Genomic DNA, 27,712 nt, shown 5'->3' on the forward strand with positions numbered 1-27,712 from the left:
GACTGTACTGCATTCCTCTCAGTACATTTGATATTCAATTTGAAGTTAGTATAGGTAAGATTATCTGATTTATCAGCTTCTATTAGTTCAAAGGAGCTCGTCTGTTGTACAGTAGCACTCTACTGTCCGGTAATCTCGGTTAACTGAGAACTAAAGTAATAGGTCAGTACTATTTATGTTTACGTGGTTTGTCCAGGAGAGATGAACTGTCAGGTAACACTTCATAATGACCTCCAGCCATTGTAAATGCATATTCATGTTTAGAAACGTTACAAATGTTTTATAAATTATAATAAATGTTAAATGCTAATTACTTGTAATGCTTATACATCTATATATAGATGTACACTATTTATAAATAGTTTATTCATGCTTATGCAGGAAATGTGTAATAAAGTTTGACCTATTTATATAATGTCTTAGTATGTTTTAGGTCATAATTACTACTAAACATCCATCAAAATAATCACAGTATAATAATGCAAATAATATCAATACTAGTTTATGTTAAAAACTTAAATAAACACCTGAAAGTATGAGAAACAAGCCACAAAGACAAGCAACATTTTGCAGCAGTAACAGAATGGAGGAAGTCCATCAATGTTTGCCTTGTTATTTCAGAACATTAAATAAATTATACTGATGTGTTGCTATTGTTAAGTTTGCTGGAATGCTTTTTACAGCTTACAACCAAAGACATGTTGTCTATGATGCAAAAATATAATAATGATATAACATATGAATCAAAAAGTTTACACAATATAAAAGCATTTAAACAGGACGGCGTTAAAGAAAATGCCCATAAATAATTTTTAAAAGCTCTCAAAATTCAAATGAAGCCAAATGCAGTGCAATGATACAGCAGTAAAAAAACAAAAACATGTTCAAGCGCTCAGGGATAGAAACTATGTACATTTTGCACTTTCATTAATGCTACATTAACAGAGGTAGGCTCAGTTTCCTACATTTTTATGCTGTTGTGTGGGAAAGTGTTTTTGCTGAATCATGTTTATCTGCATTTACATACAGTACACAGTAGTGCAGCATTAATACTAAAAGGTTCCTCTTATCTCATGGCCACTTAAAGCATTCGTTTGACTATCTAACAAATACGTTATTCACACCCTATTCCCTATATAGTTAACTACTTTGAAACGGAGCACACTATATCAGGAATAGGGTGCCATTTGGGGCACAACCATGAAATGCAGTAGTGAGCTTGGGTCACTGAATGGCTCTCTGATAGGGATCTGTTGTTTGCGCATGTCCCGACGAGTGCCGGCCCATTGTTTGTTTTTATAACCATCTCTGCTGATTGTTTGCCATGGCACCAAGGCCTCTGGCCCCAAAGTCTAATCCCGTCCGGTGTGGCGAAATCCCAGACATGGGTTGAATTATCTCGGTATTGCAGTCGTACTCCCAAATGTTGTCATAGTCCATTTCCTGGTCATCTGTCTCAGATGGTTCAAGGTATGAGTTGTGATCTGTTGGGGCGAGAGAGACGCGAATCCCAGGCTTTTAGTTTTCAAAGAGCAGAAGAAGAAGAGTACAAGACCTGGCCCAGATTGGGCAACCAGTTTTGGATCAGGTCCAATGTATACTGTCACTCTCTCATGGTGTGTGTGAACAGCTACACAGTGTTACTGTACTGTAAAACCCGTCCTGTTGCATACCTAACAGCACCACGGTTTGTCCTCTGTTTTGTCCTCGGAATTGTGCAAAGACATACAACTTGAAGTGATCACCTGATAATGCCCTGAGTTATAGGCAATTTTATAGTGGGTTTATATTTGTAGATACCGAGATAACCTCTTTAAATCCCATCCTGTTTTTATATGAGATAAAAGGAGACATAGATATGAGCTAGAGCGAGCGGTCCTAGCCTAGTTGTGAGCTGTCAGTCATGGCTAGCAGTAACCCTGTCTGGAACAGTGTTCTCTTACACTGGGCTTTCCCCCCATGAGACACCTGAACACATGGTATTTAAAGCTGGCCTATGCTCCATTTCATTGGCACATCTGTGCATTTCCTGCACTTTTCCTTAACTTTTTTTGCAAACTGCATGTTAACAGTGACACACCCAGTCCAATATTCCAATGTTTTATATGGTATATTAAACTATCCTGCATGTGCAAATGTGCCCTTTTTCTCCAGTCCCCCTATGAACAGACCTCTGTGTCATTGAGGTTTTTGAAGTAGATTACCAACTAAGGCAGGCTTTGCTTTAAGTGGGATTGTAGTGTGTGAATGACGACGTGACAATGTATTAGACGGGTTTGAAATGGTGTGCATGACAAAAATGCTAAGTACGTAGTAGGTTAAAGGTAACCAATGTTGTTGCATTGTGATGTGCAGTGTGTTGGTTTACATGAGCATGCTTGACATTCTTACCTGCTGAGTAACCATACAGCATCTGGGGGGTGTTCATAGCAGCCATCGATGGGAAGAGCCTCTGTCAAAAGATGAGAGGATAGAAAATTGTTTCACATGTACAAGAACAACAAATAGTACTTTAGAGATTATTATTATAGAGTACAAATGGAGATTATTCAAAAGTATTCGAAATAAATATGATTGAGCCATAATGCATTAACTATGGCCAGGATTCAAGTCTTACACCACTGTCGACTATGTGCCTTTTAAAGGCAATGCTCCTGCGTTTGCGGAGACTGCATTCAAGGTAAAGGCTGCAGATGTCTGCTCAAGCGCTTAATTTGAGCCAGATTGCTACAGCAGGAAAACATGTGAAATATTATGTTGGTTTAATAACTGGACATTTTTTTGTAGGAGTTGATATATTTTTCGTTAGGGCAAATCAAGTCTGACATTTTAAAGTGAAAATGACAAACTTCAGAAGCCTTTTTAAACCTTGAATAGACTACAAGTTTGCATTTCCTGCCGTGCAGGAAAATTCTCAGCAACAAAAGAGTGCTCAAATTAAGATCCTACATCTGTAAGACGTATTGACCCGTAACAATAAATCATTGAGTTCTGATAAAGGATCACCATTCATGCTTTGTGAATATGAGCCATTGAGTGTCCGTTTCCTACCTCCTCTTGCACTGCTTTGGGTGCAGGCAGCAGCCTTAGTCTGGGGACAGCTTCAGTTCTCTGGTCTGCTGGCCCCTGAGGGCCCTCCATCTCCAGCCCCTGGCCTTGGCAGAGCACCAGGCTCCTCCTGCACCGCTTGCCCAGGGGAGGGGTGCGCAGCTGGAAGGAGGAGGGTAGGAGATGAGGGTCCTGCTGCTTCTGTGGTGGTCCTCTCCAACATTGTTGCTGAGAATCAGAGGGTGCAAGCGTTAAAAAGCCAGCAGGTCAAATTTGTAGTCATAGTAATTGGAATTAAAGTGCCTGTCCAATGACAGTCTTGCATATAAAGCCACTGACGAGAAATTGACCTTAAGCTCCCCCATGTGTCAATATGGTGTCTAAAATCTAGACAAACCTAGACAGAAAACTTCAATTCAATCCATTAAATCATGTTTCTCTAAAATACAGGTCATGTACAGGACGTTGCTAGTGACAAGGAATTTAATCTCTCAGTAGTCCACTTCATTATGCATTAGAAATAATCAATAAGTCATCAGCAGCATGCAGCCCTTAGCCTCTGTCCATTGCCTGCGTCAGTACCCCCATGGTCAAACGTTTCCTGTATGCGTGCATGCATGTGCCTGCGTCTATATGCACATGTACCTGATTGTGTGCATGTGTGTACTTTTGTTGTACAGTTCAGGTGTGCATATGTGTTATGTGCGTGTACAGTATGTGTGTGAGAGTTGGTGGGGAGTGCGGTTGTGGTGTAAACTGAGACACAGGGATCCAGTATCGTGGTCGACTTACCGTAGGCTGCTGCCTGGGCCAGCTCTCCTTCTCCTGGGCGTAGGTGTCAGGGGTGCAGGGCTCGTCGTACAGGGGCGACAGGGGCTGCCGGGGGGCGCACATGTCTGAGTGGCGCTGGGGGGTGGAGAGCGATGCGTACTTCGGGGACGTCTGAGGGGTGCTCCAGCTGTTGGACTAATCACACAGTGATTTCCAGGGGTTGTCATTATTCTTCCGAGCCTCAGTCAGTCAGCTGTTCCTTGCAGCACAGTGGGTGAATGGCCATTATCTTTTCTCGCTCTCTCACGCTCCTAGGCTAGCAGAAGCTAATCATTTAAGCCGCACTTAGCGCTGGGATTTGGGGTAGGGTTACCAAGCGGAGAGATGGGTCTAAGCTCGCACATGCTCTACAGAGGGGCGAAGGGAAAAGGGGTGAGGTGGTGGGGGTGTAGTCTACGAGCGTCACATCTGTATGTGTGTGGTGTAGGGAGTGTATGCCACTAGCCTGCTACACTGATCTGTCTTTAGTCTTTTTAATTGGAACCCCCTGACGGCGGAAGGTTACGGTAAGTTGTTTCATGTCCAGCACTTATGATGTAATATCTCCCTGAAGCCACATTTTCTGAATTAAGCTGAAGAGGTACTACCATATACTTCTTTAACTCACAGACCTGTTGCTTTGTGGTACTAGTCTATTTTAGTTCTAGTACCCATGATGTAACGACTAGGTGAAAAATCTGTCCATGTGCCCTTGAGCAAGGCACTTAATCCTAATTGCTTTTGTAAATTGCTCTTGATAAGAGTGTCTGCTAAATGACTAAAATGCCAAATGCAAAGATAAGTCCCAGAGGGAATATTCCAAAATCAAGTTAGCCGCCAGGCTGAAGTTAGTACCTTGATGAGGGTGGCTTTCTCCAGGAATTGCGGGGTGCTGGCGCGGTCACGGTGCAGGCCTGAGTAGGGGGTGTTGTACACGGGGGACATCACCACCGGCCCCTCATGGGGGAGGTAGGAGCAGCGCTGTGACAAAGGTCGGGGGTCACGCTCGTGGTTGGCGGCGTGGGACGTAACGCTGTTACTGCGGCTGCCCAGCCGAGCCGTCTCAGTGGAGGAGGGCCGACTGGAGATGTACTATAAGGACACACAGAGACAGAGGGCAAAGGTCAAGTATGCTCGGTGACATTGCAACAAGCTAGGGTGATGTGAATGAACACTGATACTACTACTCAAGCCTCAATACTTTTTCCATTGAGCAAACTTTTGAGTCAAGGAGTAGGCTTAATAGAGATCCGCGAAACCGGCCCAAAGTGTGCTACTCAAAGAAACTTGGAATCTGGCACACCTGACATGATGATTTTGTTCCTACCCGCCCTGAAAACTTAAGTTGATTCCTGCTTTATTTGAATAAGTCTAGTTTATATTATCTGTTGCCAAAATCTAAGCAAGGAAAGTTGAAGGTTTCAATCATCTGAATTGGTACTGCGGAGATGCAGTTCAGTAGCTTGGAGTAGGCCACACACACACACATACAGTCCATCCATATGACTCAGCTCACTGATACAGATGAAGTGTATTTTAGAAATGACCGTAATGCTTTTGAATCAGCACTTTTAGAGAGCAATGAACTAAAGTGGAACCAACTGATAAATAAACCGGAAAGTAACAAATTGCGCAACTATTGCCATTTTAAACGCACTTTTGGGACTGAACCCTATATACGGAAAGTTTTAACCAAGCAAAATCGAAGCTCTTTTGCAAAATGTAGATGTGGAGTGGCCCATCTCTCTATTGAGACTGGTAGATACAAAAACACTCCCCTAGATAACAGCCTGGTCTAATAGACTAGACGTAACATAGTAAATGTAACTCCTGGAAACCCAAATGAGTATGATATGTTAAGTTTGGTATGGTTACATAGGACAGATGGTTACTTAAGGCAAAACTAAAGTAGGGTCGTTGGTCAGGGTGGATGGGTGGGAGTATAACGTGAATGTCTAGCAACCCAAAGGTTTCGAATTTTATCACGGACAACTTTAGCATTTTAGCTAATTAGCAATTTTTCAAGTACTTACTACTTTTGAGCTACTTTGCAACTACTTAGTATGTTAGCGAATGTCTAGCAACCTAAAGATTGCGAGTTCGAATTCCATCATGGAAAACATTAGCATTTTAACTAATTAGCAACATTTAAAGTACTTACTACATTTGAGCTACTTTGCAACTACTTAGCATGTTAGCTAACCCTTCCACTAACCACAACCATTTTAGCTAACTCTTTCTCTAAACCTAACCCTTTAACATAACTCCTAAACTTAACCTTAACCCTAACCCATAGCCTAGCTAACGTTAGCCAGCTAGCTAACGTTAGCCACCTAGCTACCTAGCTAGAATTCGTAACATATCATACATTTAGCAAATTCATAACGTATTGTATGTTTTCTCAAATTCGTAAAATATTATATAAATTGTAATTCGTAACATATCATACGAAATGGGTGATGGACATCCACAAACTAATACATAACATACAAAACGTAACATATCATACTAAATGGAGTGTGTCCGATTCACATACAGAATAATAAGAAATTCTCTGAGAACAGGTTGTAGATAAACATGTATGTAATTTTTGTAATGATGGTTACACTGAAACTAAAGCTCATGCCTTGCTTTACTGTGTGTTATACAACGATATTAGGAATGATCTTTTTCTTCAGCTCTCCAATCAAAATGAAAATGTTAACAGTCTAAATGAAAATAATTAATTATGTGACATTTTATTTAAATGCCTGCATCAAAGCCTGCCACCTTGTCCTCCAATGGAGACGTTTCTTTATAAGTACCTAATTGTCCTTTTATCGACTGTATTTTGTTTTTTGTTTATGCATATGTGTATAGATGATGCAACATATTGTAGATGACTCCTGTACCATGTTTGACCCAAATTGTTTTTAGTGTCTCAACTCAATTTGAGGGGTCTCTCCACAATGTGGTAAAAAAAAATCTTAATTATGTATCGTTGTGGAGTGACACTTAAATAAATGTTTCTAAACTAAACTCTACACACACACACCAAGAACAACATGTCTTGTGGGCACAGCGCCTTTCCCAGTATAAGCTAATTGGATGAGCGACCAGTCTGTAGGGTCATTCTCTCTTCAGGAAGTCACCTCAAGGTCTTGATAGCGTACGCTACTTCTGCTGAATCTGAAACACTCTCCGTTATCAGGTAACCTATTGATTGCTGAGGCAGCGTGTAAGTGCCCCTCATTTCTCATGGTCAAAGTTATCTTAATGGTGTTATTTCAGAGGAGGAAAACACAACGAATTATCTCGTTTTTGAGAGGTTTAAGGACTTCAGCATTGGCTTGGGTTGCACCAGGAGAGGCACAGTCTAAAACTTGGTTAGTAATTCCCATTTGGAAAATGCTGAGCTCAACTCCACCAAAACAAACACGCGCTTTAATGATATGGAGTCCTGTGGATATCAGATACTATATATACCGGCTACATATAAATGACCACCACAGGGCAGAGCCTTACAACGCCCAACGTCGTAGTGTAAAGGTAAATACATTCGCTTTGAGTGGCCTAGTTCACATGGAAGTAACACACATTCCATTTCACCCTCATTTCTTTGTAGAAAGCTGAACTGGCTCAAAAACATTTCAAATACTTTGACGTGTGCTTAATTTAGCTTACTTTGTCATTTGAATGTGTCTGACATATGTATTTGAAAGTATTCAAGTGCAAACTTACACATAGGGGTTCTGTGTACCCTGGGGACAGAGGGTTGTCCGCGTGTCTAGGGGGAAACTGGAGGTGGTGGGACACGGAACCAGACCCCCGTCCACTGTGGGACTTCCCCAGCCTCAGAGACTCACTCCCAGCGGACTGCCCCAGCCTCAGAGACTCACTCCCAGCGGACTGCCCCAGCCTCAGAGACTCACTCCCAGCGGACTGCCCCAGCCTCAGAGACTCACTCCCAGCGGACTGCCCCAGCCTCAGAGACTCACTCCGGCTCTGGCTCCGGCTGTTCCAACTCCACCTATCAACCTCTGGAGCCTAGTGTGAAAAATACAACTCAACATGTTAAGACCTGACAACAAGGGAATGGACACAGTTAAAACTCAGAAGGGCCTTGTTGTTCTAATCTAATGTCTCACCTCTTTCGCTGTGGGGGTGTAGATGATGTCATAAACGGGGGGTGGGGGGCTGACCACAGGCACATCGAAGGCTTTGAAGTGCTGGATCCAGTCATAGAACTCCCTCTTATCCAAACAGGACACCAGAATAGGGTTTATCATCTTGCCTGTGACGGCAGGGCAAAACAATGGGTAAGGTCCCTCATTGAATGTGCATGAGGCAACGTTCCGTGTCATTAGCTAGATTTGCATTCAATTGGCGACAGATTTTCATGCACATTTTCCCACCAGAGATGTTTCCATCAAATTGACTTGTTGCCGACAAAAGGTTGTGCGTGATGACGTAGTGCACATAAAAATACCTTTTGTGGTGAAATTCCCATGTACCCGAATAAAAAATACAAATGAATTGGGTTTCCATCGCATTTTCAACTCTAGTGATGGTTTTCTCACAAACATTTTTGAGATATAGCAAGTGTGCCCACTCTGGTATTGACATGTGGCTCTAGCTAACAGCGCAACATTGGTATTGACATGTGGCTCTAGCTAACAGCGCAACATTGGTATTGACATGTGGCTCTAGCTAACAGCGCAACATTGGTATTGACATATGGCTCTAGCTAACAGCGCAACATTGGCTAGAGCACACATATAGCCTACATGATGAGATTATTATGGACAAAAAGAGGGAGGTTATTTGTATTTGTGAAACAGAAGACGATGATCACGTCACCAGAATAAGTCCCTCGATATTAATTGGAAAGGAGCATCAAGCTCATCACCTTGCTCTTTCACCACCCTGATAAATTCATCATAACTTATTTCATCTGTAGCCTAATAAACTGCATGCCTTTCGTAGTGGGAGGACCACACACCATGTCATCGCGTGACTCCAAGTTTACTTCGATATGATGGTCATTATATCAATATTTGCGCATAAAAGCGTTTCTTGTTTTGTTGACATTTGGAAATGTCGACAAAACACCGGCCTTCATTCAAATCTATACGTTATAACAGACCTGTGTCATATACATATGTTGTATTTGAGGGGAGGCTTGCACAATAAGTGTGAGATAGTGGTTAATTTACCTTCAATCATGAAGGTGTTGGGCTTGACGTCCTGGCAGGGTGTGGTCACAGTGACCATGTTAAGTGGAAGTTTCCCCTGCAATCATACACACACACACACCGTTATACATACCATTTCACACGCTTCTGATACAAAGACAGATCAGAGAGAAAGGACTGCAAACATGACAAATAAGGTCCTCGAGCATAATTAAGGATATGAGTCACTTACTGTATATGAGCTCTTGGGGTGAGTACATTATGTATAGTACAAAATGTACATAAGAGTTAGCCTGGATGCCAGTCTGTTTGTGCTATCATGCCAATTCCTTGCCACTTTTTGGCATGACAAGGATTTGACTTGATAGCACAAACAGATCTGGGACCAGGCTAGCTAACAGTCTACATCTACAGATGTATTATCTTAATTGTATCACTATTTTGTTGCTGAGAATATTTCTGCACAGCAGGAAGTGAAAACCTGTAGTGTATTTGAGGTTTTAAAAGGCTTCTAGTTTGTCATTTCCATTTAAAATGTCAGACTTGATTTGCCCTAACGAAAAATATATCAACCCCTACAAAAAATGTCCATTAATTATAATCCACATAATAATTCACATTTCCTGTTGTGGGAAGATTATTTTCCTGCTGTAGAAAAATGGCTCAAATTAAGATCCTACATCTGTATGGTTCAATGGGACGAATTAAAGGTACCTTGTAGAAAAGTCCGTGGCTCTCTTCTGATAGGATGATCAGAGTGGCTGGGTACATCACCAGTAGTCTGTCACTCTGCTCCTGTATTAGACACAATAGAAGCAATCAGCTCTCACTGCATTAGCTAATTAATTAAAATGTCTATATCCTGTCAATGTATCTTGCGCTCAGTGTAAGAGTAAGTAATTGAAGTGCCATGTGTTTTCACATCAGATGCAATCAGTTACATAGTTCTACTGGGCTTTCTGTGTCAAATATAGAAGGCCCTTACATTGAAATCTACTGAACAAAAATATAAACGCAACATATGCAGTAATTTCAAAGATTTACTGAGTTACAGTTCATATAAGGAAATCAGTCAATTGAAATGAATTAATTAGGCCCTAATCTATGGATTTCACATGACTGGGCAGGGGTGCAACCATGGGTGGGCCTTGGAGGGCATATGCCCACTCACTTGGAAGCCAGGCCCAGCCACTGGGGAGTCAGGCCCAGCCAATCAGAATGTGTTTTCCCCCACAAAAGGGCTTTATTACAGACAGAAATACTCCTCTGTGTAATGTGTAATAATCATGCTGTTTAATCAGCTTGATAATCATCAGCTTCTTGATATGCCACACCTATCAGGTGTTCTACAGCTGCACTATCGAGAGCATCCTGACTGGTTGTATCACCGCCTGATAGGGCAACTGCTTGGCCTCTGACCACAAGGCACAACGGAGGGTAGTGCATATGACCCAGTACATCACTGGGGCCAAGCTTGATGACATCCAGGACCTCTGTACCAGGCGGCGTCAGGTCTTAAAAATTGCCAAAGACTCCAGCCACCCTAGTCATAGACTGTTCTCTCTGCTACCACACGGCAAGCGGTACCGGAGCGTCAAGTCTAGGTCCAAAAGGCTTCTTAACAGTTTCTACCCCCCAAGCCATAAGACTGCTGAACAGCTAATCAAATGACTACCCAGACTATTTGCATTGACCCCCACACACATTTTTTTTTACGCTTCTGCTACTCACTGCTTATTATCTATTATCTTTGCATAGTCACTTTACCCCTACCTACATGTACATATTACCTCAATTACCTCAACTAACCTGTACCCCTGCACATTGACTCGGTACCGGTACCCCCTGTATATAGCCTTGTTATTGTTATTTTATTGTTGCTCTTTTAGTTTTTACTTCAGTTAATTTAGTAAATATTTTTCTTAACTCTTATTTTTCTTAAAACTGCATTGTTAGTTAAGGGCCTGTAAGTAAGCATTTCACGGTCTAAACCTGTTGTATTCGACGCATGTGACAAATTTGATTTGATCTTGACAAAGGAGAAATGCTCACTAACAGGGATATAAACAAATGTGTGCACAACATTTGAGGGAAACAAGCTTTTTGTGCGTACAGTATGGAACATTTCTGTGATCTTTTATTTCAGCTCATGAAACATGGCACCAACACTTTACATGTTGCTTTTATATTTTTGTTCAGTGTAGTAGCTAAGTACAAGTGGGCTGTTATCTCCCTGACCGTGTGTGTGTGTGTGTGTGTGTGTGTGTGTGTGTGTGTGTGTGTGTGGTGCGCACGCACTTGCATGCCCGTGAGCGTGTTTCTCCGCCCTGCCGAGGGCGTGTCTGGCAGACAGCTGACATTCCAGCTGTGAGGTGAGTCAAGTTGCTGCGTGAGCTAAGCAACTGCCTCTCACACACCCAGTTTACAAGCCCTTCAATCTTCCTTCGAAAGAATTCCATCAGGCTACCGCCAGTTCCCATCAAACGTTAATTGGCAGATTCACCCGCCGGCTACATGAGCATTGCTGTTTTATAGGATTAAGCCTAGTCAGCATCATGTATTTCCTTGGTTACTTTCTCGCTCGGTTAGCAGAGTAACGTCACGCCTTGTAGGAGTGTATGAGACCTAGGGAGTAAGTGTTGTGGTAACTGTAGTAGACTAGTGTTCTGCCCATACACTCCCTCAAGGTATCCCAGCAGACAACAATGCTCACTCCTTACGTTGTGGTGAGGTCATGGTGAAGTTGCGAAAGAGTAAGTGTGTGTGTGTGTGTGTGTGTGTGTGTGTGTGTGTGTGTGTGTGTGTGTGTGTGTGTGTGTGTGTGTGTGTAAGTGTGTGTGTGTGTGTGTGTGTGTGTGTGTGTGTGTGTGTGACAGAGAGAGAGAGCGAGTCAGAGGGCTCCAAGGTAGATGTTATTGATTGATAATGTTACGTTTACTCCTCATTCTCAGATCCCCACTACCTGACTGATAACAGGTTGGAGTCATAACAGTCTAATAGACAATTCCATAAATTATCTGGTTTCACAAAACAAGATAGCAACAGTCAAGACCATGAATACACTCTCTTATTCATCTTTCTTAAAATGTGTCTAATCTATTTATGTGCAATGCGGACTGTATATGCAGGCTTCTTCGTTTGAGTAATATTTGAATATCAAAAAGTGTCTCTACAATCAATAATCAATCATGCTCTAATATCAAAGGATATAATGATTCAGTGACAGGTTATAATTTTCAGTGACAGGTTACAATGTTTCATTGTCAGGATGTAATGTTTCACAATCAGGTTATAATGTTTCAGTGACAGATTATAATGTTTCACTGTCAGGTTATAATGTTTCACTGTCAGGTTATAATGTTTCACTGACAGGTTATAATGTTTTACTGACAAGTTCTAATGTTTCACTGTCAGGTTATAATGTTTCACTGTCAGGTTATAATGTTTCACTGTCAGGTTATAACGTTTTACTGACAGGTTATAATGTTTCACTGTCAGGTTATAATGTTTTACTGACAGGTTATAATGTTTCACTGTCAGGTTATAATGTTTTACTGACAGGTTATAATGTTTCACTGTCAGGTTATAACGTTTTACTGACAGGTTATAATGTTTCACTGTCAGGTTATAATGTTTCACTGACAGGTTATAATGTTTTACTGACAGGTTATAATGTTTCACTGACAGGTTATAATGTTTTACTGACAGGTTATAATGTTTCACTGACAGGTTATAATGTTTTACTGACAGGTTATAATGTTTCACTGACAGGTTATAATGTTTTACTGACAAGTTCTAATGTTTCACTGTCAGGTTATAATGGTTCACTGTCAGGTTATAATGGTTCAGTAACAGGTTACAATGCGCCATAGGCACATCATAAGCCACAGAAAGGTGAGCGGAGGTGGGTGTTGTACCTGGCAGGGGAGGTGCTGCAGACTGACTTTGGTTACGAAAGTGATGGGCCCCAGACTCTCACGCTGAGAACCCTCCCACTCATAGATGGGGTCTTTATTGATTGAGTTCCTCAGCTCCTCTCTCCCCTCCGTGTTCTCCTTTACATTCTGCAGGGAACAGGTAGACATGTTTACATTAGCAAGGCATGGAAATAATCTACCACCAGTTACGAGAAATAAACATTAAACACATACAGAACTTCTCCACAGTATGAGCTATAATTGCTATAATGACGGGGCTTTTCATTCTCTGATAGTGACGCAATCATACTTACATAATATCATACTTCCTGGGCGAGAATACTGTATAACGAATCAACAATTGTTCCTACACTAGCTGTCACTATTGGAAGTGATACAAGAAGAATGTTGCATGAATGATTTTTTTCTTTGCTTTTCAGAACATATGCATTGGGATATACCGTTGGTCAAACCTGCTTGTGTAGATGCCCTATATTTCGTCCACTATTGAATGTGTGTGATCAGCCTTTTCCACACCTGTTGGTGTAGCCATACTTTGACCCAGTGCAGATGTGAGTCTAGTGATGTGGTTGTGGTGCGGCCACAGTCATGACCGCTCCCTGGGAATGGATCATGCCCTCAGGAAGAGACAGCCATGACCTACATGACTCAACACATCCTGTTGATTGATTGCTGTTTTACCCTCAGGATCAACCCAGGGTGTAGCTCCTACTTGGGCCTCCTTAACTGGTCTCTTTAACTGGCCTCCATTTCCGTCATCTGCACTGCCATATCAATGAAACACAGTATTATTTCCTTACCTTAACCCTGGTGTAGGTCTCGATAGGTGCGATGGGGGTGCCCCCGTTGATCTCGATATGTTCTTTGAGCAGGCCGAACCACATGTCCAGCTCCTCCTGGTTGGAGCAATAGACGATGATGGGGTTCAGGCTGACACCTGCAGGGGTCAAAGGTCATGAGGTCAGAGAGGAGATGGCCATCAGCGCTTCCCGCTAAAGCCCTACCCTATCCATTTAAATAGAAGGCTGTACATTATGCAACTGGAAGTTTGTCGTCGCTAGTAAATTCGACTTTTGATTTTACCACTATTTCACGAAGGAAGTATTGTGAAAATACTGTAGATAGGTAGAGCTCTCAGTCATGTTAATTACACGTTCTGTCAAACTTCCTGTAGCCTGATATCCCTTTCAAACTAAGACAAAAACACACCAACTTTAGCATGCCGCCAACTTTTTTACAGACAGCTTCACAGAAATGATTTTAATGCATTTATTCTCTCCATTTAAATGTATGTGGTTCTGTCCTTGAGCTGTTCTTGTCTATTGTCATAGAAATGCCTTGGCATTTGGCCTGGGGGAACGCACACTGCCATTTCATATTTCTTCTTTGACTTTGACGGGTAAATATTTAAAGGCCACTGATATTTAGCTAATGAATGATGGGTTAATATGCATACGTTTCTAACTACGAGCCATTTGTAGTTTATCTGTCTTCAACAAAAATAACTAGGTAGTTTGAAAGGAGAGAGCGCACGATGGTGTGATCACATTGGCTGGTGATTTATTTACTGCAGTATTAGGCCTAATATTTAGCCACTGAACAATGGGTTAATATGAATGAGCTTCTTTAGCTACACATAGCCTCTCTTTTCCAGATGAGCCCATGCGCAATTATGTAAGAATGTCTTGTCTGTTTAATGAACAAAATAACTAACTATTGATTTCATTTGCGTGGCACAGCCACAGTGGTGGAAAAAGTACCCAATTGTCATACTTGAGTAAGAGTAAAGATATCTTAATAGAAAATACCTAAAGTAAAAGTATTTGGTTTTAAATATACTTAAGTATCAAAAGTAAATGTAATTGCTAAAAGATACTTAAGTATCAAAAAATCCTTATATTAAGCAAACCGTTTACGGCACGATTTTTTGTATATTTTTATTTATGGGTAGCCAGGGGCACACTCCAACACTCAGACATAATTTACAAACAAAGCATTTGGGTTAAGTGGGTCCACCAGATCAGAGGCAGTAGGGATGACCAGGGATTTTCTCTTCATAAGTGAATGAATTGTACCATTTTCCTGTCCTGCTAAGCATTCAAAATGTAACAAGTACATTTGGGTGTCAGGGAAACTGTATGGAATAAAACATACAGGAATGTAGTGAAGTAAAAGTAAAAGTTGTCAAAAATATAAATAGTAAAGTAGAGTACAGATACCCCCAAAAAACGTTAAAGTACTTTTACTTAAGTACTGTTCACCACTGCATAGCCATGTAGCCTATAGGCTGCCCAGACCAGTAACGTAATTCAAATGCAAAATATGCTTTTCTTTTGAAAATAAATTGTATTAGTCTTAATGTCTCTTATGGACCTGTCTAAACAAATTAATATTGGATTTCTTCGTAATGGTGTATATTAATGGATTTATTAAAATAGGCCCATCCACATCGACACACCCCTACTCCCACTCGTCAACAGTGCCGGCATGCGCACAGGATATATAAAAGGCTTACGCCGGCAAGAATCTGGTAAATAGATGACTGTTTGAAAGGGGGTCATACAAACATTACCCCAAAAATGTTTTTACAGGAAACATACAGTAAATAATGTGTGAATTAGGTATGACTTACATGTAAACTACTACAGGAGAGAGCTTGCAACCTGGGCCGCTATTCATAGAGTGTCTCAGAGCAGGACTGCTGATCTACGATCAGGTCCCCATGTCCATGCCATCTCATCCGTTGTGGTCTAAAAGGCCAAACCGATCCTAAATCAGCCCTTCCACTCTGAACGCTTGCTACATATGGGCCCTGCTCTCTTTGGCCTCATAACAGCTCTCCTAGTGGGGAAGCAAACCCACCTCCCTCTGGACTTTCTTCCCAACAGGAATGTAGCCTACAGGACCTGAGGTGAATAGAGCTGGAATCTCCCTTTATCAGCCCTACTACACATACTAGAGATAACAGCCTCTTTCATTCCAGCCCACGCCTTTGTCATTGTCCGGAATGCTTGCCTTGCCAGCTGACTGCTTCTCTAATCGGCGGCCATGCTGCTCTTGTTAGTTGATTTTCTTTCTCCTTGTTCCAGCCTTCATTTTAGACCGTGATCATCACACACCCTTGAAGGAGGCATTTTCACATGGTTCACGTGAGGACAGCCAAAGTTAAAACCCAACCAAGGCGTGTCGGGTCGTTACATTTTTCAGGAGCCGAGGCCTATTGTTCTGACCTGTCCACCTTAACTGACGTATGGGAGTGTGAGAGTCTGGACTTCTGAGGCCATTCCTCCTAGAGGCGGGGGTGTGCGGCTCTCACTTTCTTCCCCCTCCGCTACTCTTTTCCTGGCTGTGATACCCTCTCATCTGTCTCATCCTCCTCTCATTTCATATATATCTCTATCAGAATACAATTACAAAAATGTGATGAAAAAATGTTGCGCAACATGACACCAACTTAACCTTGGCATGAACTTTCCAGGATTTTCTAGGGCAGTTTTCAGGACCTTGCGTGTTCCTGGTATGTCATGCTAAGTCAACTCCTGGTCAGTTTACAGTGAAGCTGATTCAGCAGTGTAGCAATGAGGAAGATTTTTACTCAGTTATTGCTGCGCACAATCTCTCACTTCACTCAGAGTTTTGTCATGTTATTCTATGTGTGTTTCCAGTGAAGTCTACTACAGCCTCCCTGCAGGTAAATAAAGGCTCTCTCAGAACAGAGAAAACATCTGAAATACAATAGTTTATTAAATCAGTTTGCTCCGGGAAATATCTATGAATGTGACGTATGTTTTGGCCATGGGTAGCAAAGAAAACGTTTGATAGCGGAGATCTCTTCCGTTTAAAAAAAAATTATGTGAATGATAAAGAATTCTCTGTGACTTGAGCTGGCTTTAGGTGTCAATGACTTTTAATCACAATGTGTGTCATCTTGAATGCAGAGAAATGCCCAAGATCCCCTCATCAAACACATTTAAATCCTAAATACATTCCAATTCTAGCCCGGTTGCCAGGTATGTCTGTGCTTTAGCAGACCCCTCTGACAGTAATTGTCATGCCATAGAATGGACGACAGAGAAGCTGGCTAAGGCACAAATCCATCAACCATGCTCAAATTCATTTTGCAACTACTTCCTATCATCACTATCAAAGATGCAGTCAAGTTAATAATGAAGTCCAGGAACATTTAGAGATCAGCGCCCATATCCACAAAGCCTCTCAGAGTAGGAGTGCTGATCTAGGATCTGTCCATATCATCTTATTCATTAATATCTATAAGGTAAAACTGATCATAGTTCAGCACTCCTACTCTGAGACAGTTTGTGGATATGAGCCCAGATTCTAAGGGGCAAAACTAGCAGGCATTAAGTAGGATGCCCCTGGAATGTGCAATAGATTAAATGTCTTGATAGGGCTTAGAGCGGGCGCTGGCCTTTCTGCCTTGACAGCTGAGCGAGTTCAGGAGCACCTGTCGCACAACAAGAGGGGCCTTCAAGAGCGGCTTGGCCCCCTGACTGAGGGCTGATAGAGGCGACTCTAGTTAGTTTTGGGGTTGTGTGGAGGTGAAAGAGGTCACAGCACTTTTGAGTCACAGGAATGTCGGAATATAGGAAACGCCACCGTTTGAAAATGTTGTGTGGTTGCAGTTTGGGATTGTGAACGTGAATACGGGCTCTGTCTGTCTTTGCTGAGAAAGAAACGAAACTTGAGAACCGTGCGTTTCGTTTTGAGTTTTTGACAGCAATACAAGATGTTTGACAGTCAAGTTATTTCGCACACATCTCAAGTAGCTTTGAGATTGGTTGAAAGAAGAGGGGCATTTAGTCACTACTTAATGCAAAGTAGCTTATACAAATTCCTGAACTAGATTTTCTTTGTTTCAGTCGATGAGAATAGAACCTCGCCTACCACACAGCTGTTACAACTATAAACACACGGTGGTCCAATGCCAACTCAGCACAGATTGGCTATAGTCAATAGAAAACATGAAACTAGTGATTTCAACATCTCGGCGCTCTGTGCTCTGCTATTTATGAATGCCACTACTACCACAAGGAGTAATTTTGTTTTTCCCTTTCAAGTAAAAGGCCAACTAACCGTTGATCCGGAAGGCAAATTCCTGGAGTTGGCTGTGGTTACAGTTCTGCTGCAGGTTGCAGATGGTGAGCTCTTTCAGAGGAAGAGTCCCCTGCACGCACAAAACCCAACTGAAATCTTAGTCATTCAATCATTCCATTTAACCATACAGTTTCATTGTCGTGACCAAAGAAATATACTTTAAAAAAAAGGATGGGTTTCACTGTTTTTCAAGCATGGATAATACCTCATAACTAAATTGTTGACAAATGTTATAGTTTCACATTCATTGAAAGCAGTCACTCCCCTTTATGGACTCTGAACATTTCATGACTCTACGACCAAGAAAACTTATTCAAAATAGCTGAATTGTTTTGATCTTATGACCATCAATGGTCAAATGTGCTTGTTTTTCAGTTTCAGTTTTGGAATTTCTACGTAGGCAAATATCATTATTAATTGGTGTAAAACTAAGGCCGGCCAGGTTGCATGTATGATTGTCTGAGGCCTTACATTTGTCGTCATAATGTCTAATATCCAGTAATGCTCCAGCAGCCCTCCACCCTGTGACTGAGTCTAGTACAAACACGATATAGACAAACACGATATAGACACTGCTTGATGACTGTCTCCTTAACCTGTCTAGTAAAGTATGAACAATCATACACACCATGTTTACCAATACAAAAAACGTTCGCAAGGGACACGGAATCGGTGTATCGGTTATATTCACTTAGACAGGGACACGAGATTGAAAACGACATTACATTTGAGTCATTTAGCAGATGCTCTCATAATACAGAGCTATTTTACAATCAGTGCACTGAGACTACTGTGTCATAGTAAACATTTCCTCTCCATTTGTCATTAATGATCAATTTGTGAATCATTACTCATTCATTTACAACATTCTGAGTACAATCTATCTCCATAAATAACATAATGGCAGATTTTGAAGAACAGTTGGAAAGCCTCACCTGGTAGGTGAGTCCAGTGGTGTTGTTGGAGACAAAATGAAGGTGTGTCTGGAAGAGGTCCAGGTAGCAGTCATGCACATCCTGAGGAGAGAGTGCAAGAGACAGAGACAGAGACAGAGTGAGTGAGTGAGTGAGTGAGTGAGTGAGTGAGTGAGTGAGTGAGTGAGTGAGTGAGTGAGTGAGTGAGTGAGTGAGTGAGTGAGTGAGTGAGTGAGTGAGTGAGTGAGTGAGTGAGTGAGTGAGTGAGTCAGTCAGTCAGTCAGTCAGTGTGCGAGGAAGTGATATGTCTTTATCTGTCTATTATGGTTGTCATTAGGGGAAACAGTCTTTCTCTGATATTCTAAAGGATTGGCTTTGTGATGCAGTGTTACCAAATAATGATTTGGAGATTGATTCATCATGACATGAACGTCCCAAATAGCACCCGATTTCCTATAAAGTGCACAAATTTTGCTGACTGTGAGTAATTCTACATCTGTAGGAAGTGTTGTGCTGGATTTTGATCATAAGGACTTGTTGTATTAGGAGGACGTGTGGTATTCTGAGGATTTATGGGATTTCTCAAAGAGTCACTTGTGATTTACAATCACTTCCTGCCATTTGACAAGACTAGCCCTGTACTTTTTTCAGGTTAAAAAATAGTGAAGCAATACTTCCTCCTCGATTTACTCTCTGTGATGTACTGAGTTACCAAACAATGTGTTCTTTCCCCTATGACACTCCATTCCAACACTCGATTCTTTTACTCCTTTATTGTCTCTCTCTCTCTCTCTCTCGCTCTCTTTGACAGCATGATTTCATCTGTGACAGATAGCGATTCCCACGGTTGGGCGCCGGTATTTTCCTGTATACCTGTTCTTAGATCAGCCCTGAGGTTGTCTCAGAGTTGTTTCCCAATTCCTTCAGTGCCCAGCGTGTTGAAACGCGGCCTGCGGTCCCCTATGCTGAACCCTCGTTTCATTCATCCCCCTCGGTCACCACGTCAACGTTAGCTAAGCACTAGCTAACCGTTTCACAAACCCGCAGAGCTAGGACTACATCCTGTCCCCTCCACCTGTTTATTTGGTTTGCCTCCCATCGGGGGTGACTAACACACTGTTTCACTGTGGGGTTGAGGCTTGTTTAAAGACCTCATTAACCACAATGACTGTGTGGAGGTATATGTTTATTGTGCTTTATTGTTGTTTCATCATTTAGTTAGTCAGTTATCTGAAGTGACTTGAGGTGTTACAGTTCCATCAGAAGATGTGTGTGTGTGCTCGCCTCTCTCTGTGTGTGTGTGTGTGTGTGTGTGTGTGTGCTCGCCTCGTGTGCTTGCGTGTGTGTGTGTGTGTGTGTGTGTGTGTGTGTGTGTGTGTGTGTGTGTGTGTGTGTGTGTGTGTGTGTGTGTGTGTGTGTGTGTGTGTGTGTATAGTTGTTTCTCACCTGGCAGTGGAGAAAGCGGAAGCGGACTTTAGAGCTGTGGACCATCCTGCCATAGTTCTTGACATTGATGCTGCTTTTCTTCCAGCCATTGGCTGGGTCATAAGGGAACGGAAGTTCCCACTTAGTGTTCTCGATCTTCTCCAGATCCTTATGGGTCATCTCCTGCAAGCAACCAATCACATTATTGAATATTAGTCCATTGTGCACAACAAACCCAGGGCGGCAGGTAGCATAATGGTTAGAGCTTTTGACTAGATCGAATCCCCGAGCTGACGAGGTAAAAATCTGTCGTTCTGCCCCTGAACAAGGCAGTTAACCCAGTGTTCCTAGGCCGTCACTGAAAATAAGAATTTGTTCTTAACTGACTTGCCTAGGTAAAAAAACAAACTTAAATTGGGGCTAAAGAAAAAAATGATTATTCAGTTGTCCCTGTAAGATTTTTTTTGCTTCCAAGATTATACATACATGTATCAACATAGTAAGTGTGTCTGTCTGACATGGTTGAGATGAGAGAATTTGTCATAGACATATTTCATGAACACACACAAATATTTTATGTCGTTTATCATGGTTTAGAGAGAGAATGGAAGAGGGAGAGTGAGAGAGATGGAGGGAGAAAGGGGGGGAAAAGGGAGGGAGAGAGTTTTCCAGCGTTCCATACCTTCCTCGGAGTGACAGTGCAGAGAATATTGATGATGCTGTTGGACTTCTCCTGTCCTTCCTGGGGATACTTCTTACGGAACAAGCGGCTGCTGCTCCGGGAGGGAAGGTGGAAAAGAAACTTGTGTTACAACTCACTCTCACATGTTTACCACGCAGGTAGCCTAGCTAGCCTGTCCGTTTGCTGTGCTACCAGCTGGCTTCACAATGGCGGATGAAAACAATGAGTTCAAGATTAATGTGTTCCTTTCTGAGGAGTTCCCTTTTCAGTTTGAAAGGGTGTGGAGTGTAAAGTGAGTGCCTGATTTCGCATTGTAAATCTAGACACATTTGACCAGGAAACCCCTTTGTCAGTTCCCTTCAATATCACCCATTTAAATGAGCAAAACATTCAGGGCTTATGTCTCAGATAGGCAGTGCATGAATAAAGAAATAAAGGCTTCAATCTCCTCCTTTGTCAAGCCTGAACCCCATCTGTTATCTTTAGTGTCACAGCTTCATAAAGAAACATTTCCGGTGCATTGATAACAGAGTGAGTCAACTTTTACAATCTCCCTCGAGTTTCTCTCTATCTCCCTGTGGCCCATCTAAATGACATTAGCAAACAAAGACTTCATCTGAGCTGGTGGCAATCAAGTTCGGATCAGAATGTGAGGACTGACAAATAAGACTGACAAGCATCAATCAATCATCAATAAAGTGATCACTATATTCCAGGTTCTGAGCAGAACAATATAATGTGAACACTGACTGTCTAACGCAATCCAGAAATGTCAACTCTGTAAACTTATTGACTAAGACTGGTATCTGCGAACCTAGTATTTTCTGTGTCACTAGATTGGCATTCACATTATGTCGCTCTACAGGGAATAACTGAGCTGAACCTGGCCCTTTCACTACACAGAGAGAGCATGTGAGACATTGTCATCCTACAAGAAACCTAGTATAGAGGAGTTGGACCCACTAGTTGCCCTCTAGGTTACAGAGAGCTGGTAGTCCCATCCACCAAACTACCAAGTGTGAAACAGGGAAGGGACTCAGGGGGTATGCTAATTTGGTATAGAGCAGACCAAACTCACTCCATTAAATTAATCAAAACAGGAACATTTTACATTTGGCTAGAAATTCAAAAGGAAATGATCAACAGAGAAAAATGTCCTCCTGTGTGCTACCTATGTCCCCCCACTAGAATCCCCATACTTTAATGACATGTACTAGTCTGTGGTGACCTAAATGCCAGAACCGGACAAGAACCTGACACCCTCAGCACACAGGGGGACAAACACCTGCCTGGAGGTGGCAGCATTCCCACTCCCATATGCCCCCCTAGGCACATCTATGACAACATAACCAACAAAAACTACTGCAGCTCTGTCGTAAGCTGGGTATGTACATAGTCAATGGTAGGCTTCGAGGGGACTCCTATGGTAGGTACACCTATAGCTCATCTCTTGGCAGTAGTACTGTAGACTACTTTATCACTGACCTCAACCCAGAGTCTCTCAGAGCGTTCACAGTCAGCCCACTGACACCCCTATCAGACCGAGTAATATTAAGAAATGCTATAGATGGAAGGAATGCAGTTTGGAAACCTATCAAAAAACAATTAGGCAACAACAAATTCAATCCCTTTTAGACAACTTCCTGTACAAAAATGTTCCACTGTAATAGTGAAGGTGTAAACTTGGCAGTAGAAAATATTAACAGTATATTTGACCTCTCAGCTTCCCTATCAAATCTAAAAATCTCAAATAGAAAACCGAAGAAAATTAACAACAATGACAAATGGCTTGATGAAGAATGCAAAAATCAAAGAAAGAAATTGAGAAACTTGTCCAACCAAAAACATAGAGACCCAGAAAACCTGAGTCTACACCTTCACTATGGCGAATCACTAAAACAATACAGAAATACACTACAGAAAAAGAAGGAACAGCACGTCAGAAATCATCTCAATGTAATTGAGGAATCCATAGACTCTAACCACTTCTGGGAAAATTGGAAAACACTAAACAAACAAAAATACGAAGAATTATCTATCCAAAATGGAGATGTATGGGTAAACCACTTATCCAATCTTTTAGGCTCTTTAACAAAGAACAAACGGCAAAACATATACATGATCAAATACAAATCTTAGAATCAACTATTAAAGACTACCAAAACCAACTAGATTCTCCAATTACCTTGAATGAACGACAGGACAAAATAAAAACCTTCCAACCCAAAAAGGCCTGTGGTGTTGATAGTATCCTCAATGAAATGATCAAATATACAGACAACAAATTCCAATCGGCTATACTAAAACTCTTTAACATCATCCTTAGTTCTGGCATCTTCCCCAATATTTGGAACTAAGGACTGATCACCCCAATTCACAATTCAACCCCAATAACTACAGTGGGATATGCGTCAACTGCAACCTTGGGAAAATCCTCTGCATTATTATTAACAGCAGACTTATACATATCCTCAATGAAAACAATGTACTGAGCAAATGTCAAACTGGCTTTTTACCAAATTATCGTACGACAGACCACGTATTCACCCTGCACATCCTAATTGACAAACAGACAAACCAAAACAAAGGCAAAGTCTTCTCATGCTTTGTTTATTTAAAAAAAACCTTAGACTCAATTTGGCATAAAATGCATGTACACAAACAACCCCTGTGTGGTTAAAATAGGCAAAAAAATCACACATTTCTTCCCAGAGGGCCGTGGGGTGAGACAGGGATGCAGCTAAGCCCCACCCGCTTACATATACAGTTGAAGTCTGAAGTTTACATACACCTCAGCCAAATACATTTAAACTCAGTTTTTCATAATTCCTGACATTTAATCCTAGTAAAAATGCCCTGTCTTAAGTCAGTTAGGATCACCACTTCATTTTAAGAATGTGAAATGTCAGAATAATAGTAGAGAGAATGATTTATTTCAGCTTTTATTTCTTTCATCACATTCCCAGTGTGTCAGAAGTTTACATACACTCAATTAGTATTTGGTAGCATTGCCTTTAAATTGTTTAACTTCGGTCAAATGTTTCGGGTAGACTTCCACAAGCTTCCCACAATAAGTTGGGTGAATGTTGGCCCATTCCTCCAGACACAGCTAGTGTAACTGAGTCAGGTTTGCAGGCCTACTTGCTCGCACACGCTTTTTCAGTTCTGCCCACAAATTGTCTATAGAATTGAGGTCAGGGCTTTGTGATGGCCACTCCAATACCTTGACTTTGTTGCCCTTAAGCCATTTTGCCACAACTTTGGAAGTATGCTTGGGGTCATTGTCCATTTGGAAGACCCATTTGCAACCAAGCTTTAACTTCCTGACTGATGCCTTGAGATGTTGCTTCAATATATCCACATAATTTTCCTCCCTCATGATGGCATCTATTTTGTGAAGTGCACCAGTCCCTCCTGCAGCAAAGCACCCCCACAACATGATGCTGCCACCCCCGTGCTTCACGGTTGGGATGGTGTTCTTCGGTTTGCAAGCCTCCTCCTTTTTCCTCCAAACATAACGATGGTCATTATGGCCAAACAGTTTCATTTCTGTTTCATCAGACCAGAGGAAATTTCTCCAAAAAGTACGATCTTTGTCCCCATGTGCAGTTGCAAACCGTAGTCTGGCTTTTTAATGGCGGTTTTGGAGCAGTGGCTTCTTCCTTGCTGAGTGGCCTTTCAGGTTATGTTGATATAGGACTAGTTTTAATGTGGATATAGATATTTTTGTACCGTTTCCTCCAGCATCTTCACAAGGTCCTTTGCTGTTGTTCTGGGATTGATTTGCACTTTTCGCACCAAAGTACGTTCATCTCTAGGAGACAGAATGCATCTCCTTCCTGAGCGGTATGACGGCTGCGTGGTCCCATGGTGTTTATACTTGCGTACTATTGTTTGTACAGATAAACATGGTACCTTCAGACGTTTGGAAATTGCTCCCAAGGATGAACCAGTCTTGTGGAGGTCTACAATTTTCTTTTCTGAGGTCTTGGCTGATTTCTTTTGATTTTCCCATGATGTTAAGCAAAGAGGCACTGAGATTGAAGGTAGGCCTTGAAATACATCCACAGGTACACCTCCAATTGACTCAAATGATGCCAATTAGCCTATCAGAAGCTTCTAAAGCCATTATATCATGTTCTGGAATTTTCCAAGCTGTTTAAAGGCACAGTCAACTTAGTGTATGTAAACTTCTGACCCACTGGAATTGTGATACAGTGAGTTATTAGTGAAATAATCTTTCTTTAAACAATTCTTGGAATAATTACTTGCTTCATGCACAAAATAGATGTCCTAACCGACTTGCCAAAATTATAGTTTGTTAACAAGAAATTTGTGGAGTGATTGAAAAACGAGTTTTAATGACTCCAACCTAAGTGTAAGTAAACTTCCGACTTCGACTGTATGTTTCCCATGCCAATAAAGCCCCTTGAATTGAACTGAATTGAGAGAGAGAGCAGGACACAGAGTATGTGAGAACACAGAATTTTCTTTTCCAAGTGAACAATCAATTCACCTGTGTTTGTGTGTGTGTGAGCGTGCGCTTTCAAGTGTGTGCATGCTTTTAAAGAGGCAATGGTTAGGTGCACTTTGGACAACACTAAACTTCTGTTTTTATTTTAACATAAATTTACTTGGCAGAACCCTAAGGATACCACAGAGAGAGGCTGCCCCCAGAATGGTTAACCATGTGGTAAAGTAGCAATTCATAACAGTTGTACCATCATGGCCCTTGCTTCGCTAAGAGGCTATAAGTAAAAGCATTTCACTGAGGGTCATAAAGTTGATTCATTTTATGACTCTGACAGTACATTAAAGTAGCATAAGCTTACAGCAATACTAATCAACTTCGAACAATCCAAAATAATTATTTCAGGACTAGGACATTGTCAGTTTATGTCCCGGCAGTGATTATATTCTATCCTAACCATTATATTCTAACCATTCTATTATATCCTAACCATTCTATTTTCTCCTAACCATTCTATGGTAACCATTATTTTCTATTCTATCCGAACCATTATATTATATCCTAACCTTTCTTTTGTATCCTAACCATTATATTATATCCTACCATTCTATTCTATCCTAACCATTCTATTCTATCCTAACCATTATATTATATCCTAACCATTATCTTATATCCTAACCATTCTATTCTATTATATTCTATCCTAACCATTCTATTCTATTCTAACCATTATATTCTATCCTAACCATTGTATTATATTAAATTCTAATTTGGGTCAGATACTGATAAGGGAAGGGAACCAGATTATCTGACAAGAAACAAAACTACAGTTTAACAGATGCAAATAAGAGGAAAACAGTAACTGTATCGCACAGTTGGAAATATACCACTGCTCATGTGCTCTCATGTACCCCCTATGTGATCCTGTCTCTGATCCCATAAACCTCCCAACCTCCATTTAAACCGTACAGCTCAAACACTGTGAAAAATACCAGGAATTCCATCCATCTCCGATACCACACCACAACAGACGAGCCAGACATGTATGACATTAAGACTCTGCCTGTGTTGTGAGGGATTGCCCTTCCTTACCTGTTCCTGCGTATGAAACTCTTGCTGGAGAACCTGAAGTTGTGTTGGGGAACACATGACATGCTGCTCCCCATGCTGCTCTACTGTTGTCGGGGCTGTCCGCTCCTCTATAGATGTCCTGTATTATGTTCCTCTGTGTTGGTGACCGTGTAACCCAAAGCAGACGGTGTGGAGGCAGTGTGCTTACTGAAGTCAGGCAGATACTGAGGGAGAAGAGGGCAGGGCGAGGGTTGTATAGGCAGACCAGTGTGGGTATGTGTCAGTGAGAGTGTGTGCGCACAGGGGGCGGGGCTTTGAGTTGTGTCAGGGCGTGTGTGTGCGTGTGTGTGTATTTCACACCCTGCGTGGGATCCCTCTGTTAAAGCCATTCCACAACAAAGATATGCTGGCAGAGCGAAGTGTGTCATTTCTCTACTTCCACCAGCCAAACGGGCCTCATTTCAATGTTTAAATACTATCATGAAAAGACCGGTCACTCTGAATTGATGGTGGTTGACGGTGGTGTCAATCAGAGGGGAGAGGAGTGACCTTCCAGACTGGGACATGTCTGAGCCTGTTGCCCAAAGAAGTATTTATTATTGCCCCATATACATTGAGCACAACGTTGTCACTCTGAAACATAAGTAATGATAAAGGATGTGATATTAAAACAGAGGTCAGTCTCTTGTGGTTGTTCTATATAAATACAGCTTACAAAAAAAGGAAATAAACATGTTTTCCCACATTGTGTATAAAAACATATGAGAACATCAGTTTAAACCCAAAATTAACTGAAATGTGTATATTACATTACATTTTATGAAAATAAGATATCGTCCATGTATAGCATGTCATTGCTGTATTCTACCTGTGTTCGCTGTTTAACACTAGAAAAGTCCGGCCTTGAGCTATCCCGTTTTCAGTCATCCATCATTTTGACTTCAACATTCTAACTGTCTAATAAGTACATTTCATATATGCCGTCGCAAAACTAATCATTTGGTTGTGTTTATGAAGGTCTTGGGTAACATTAGAATACAAAGAAGAACGATTAAGAACACAAT

The 27,712-nt window shown here is 41.5% G+C and overlaps 1 protein-coding gene across 5 annotated transcripts; it reads right to left on the reverse strand.

Annotated features, from left to right (window-relative positions):
• Positions 1 to 482: 482 nt before the first annotated feature.
• plekhn1 (pleckstrin homology domain containing, family N member 1) lies at positions 483 to 26,885 on the reverse strand. Of its 5 annotated transcripts, none has more exons than XM_029719620.1 (17): positions 26,670 to 26,885; positions 21,107 to 21,197; positions 20,446 to 20,607; positions 19,021 to 19,101; positions 18,065 to 18,155; positions 13,771 to 13,907; positions 12,950 to 13,096; positions 9,747 to 9,827; positions 9,054 to 9,129; positions 7,986 to 8,131; positions 7,823 to 7,884; positions 7,579 to 7,756; positions 4,714 to 4,950; positions 3,841 to 4,014; positions 3,052 to 3,276; positions 2,392 to 2,452; positions 483 to 1,484 (listed from the first exon to the last, which is right to left on the reverse strand). In XM_029719620.1, the coding sequence occupies exons 1-17, from the start codon at positions 26,741 to 26,743 to the stop codon at positions 1,297 to 1,299; spliced, it is 2,211 nt and encodes a 736-aa protein (XP_029575480.1). In that variant the 5' UTR covers positions 26,744 to 26,885; the 3' UTR covers positions 483 to 1,296. The 5 variants fall into 5 exon arrangements, with proteins under 5 accessions (XP_029575480.1, XP_029575478.1, XP_029575479.1 ...); XM_029719618.1 differs by having other exon boundaries at positions 7,579 to 7,789; XM_029719619.1 differs by having other exon boundaries at positions 7,579 to 7,690; positions 7,757 to 7,884.
• Positions 26,886 to 27,712: the final 827 nt, after the last annotated feature.

Source organism: Salmo trutta, chromosome 28 (genome assembly GCF_901001165.1).
Source record: "Salmo trutta chromosome 28, fSalTru1.1, whole genome shotgun sequence".
Taxonomy (NCBI): domain Eukaryota; kingdom Metazoa; phylum Chordata; class Actinopteri; order Salmoniformes; family Salmonidae; genus Salmo; species Salmo trutta.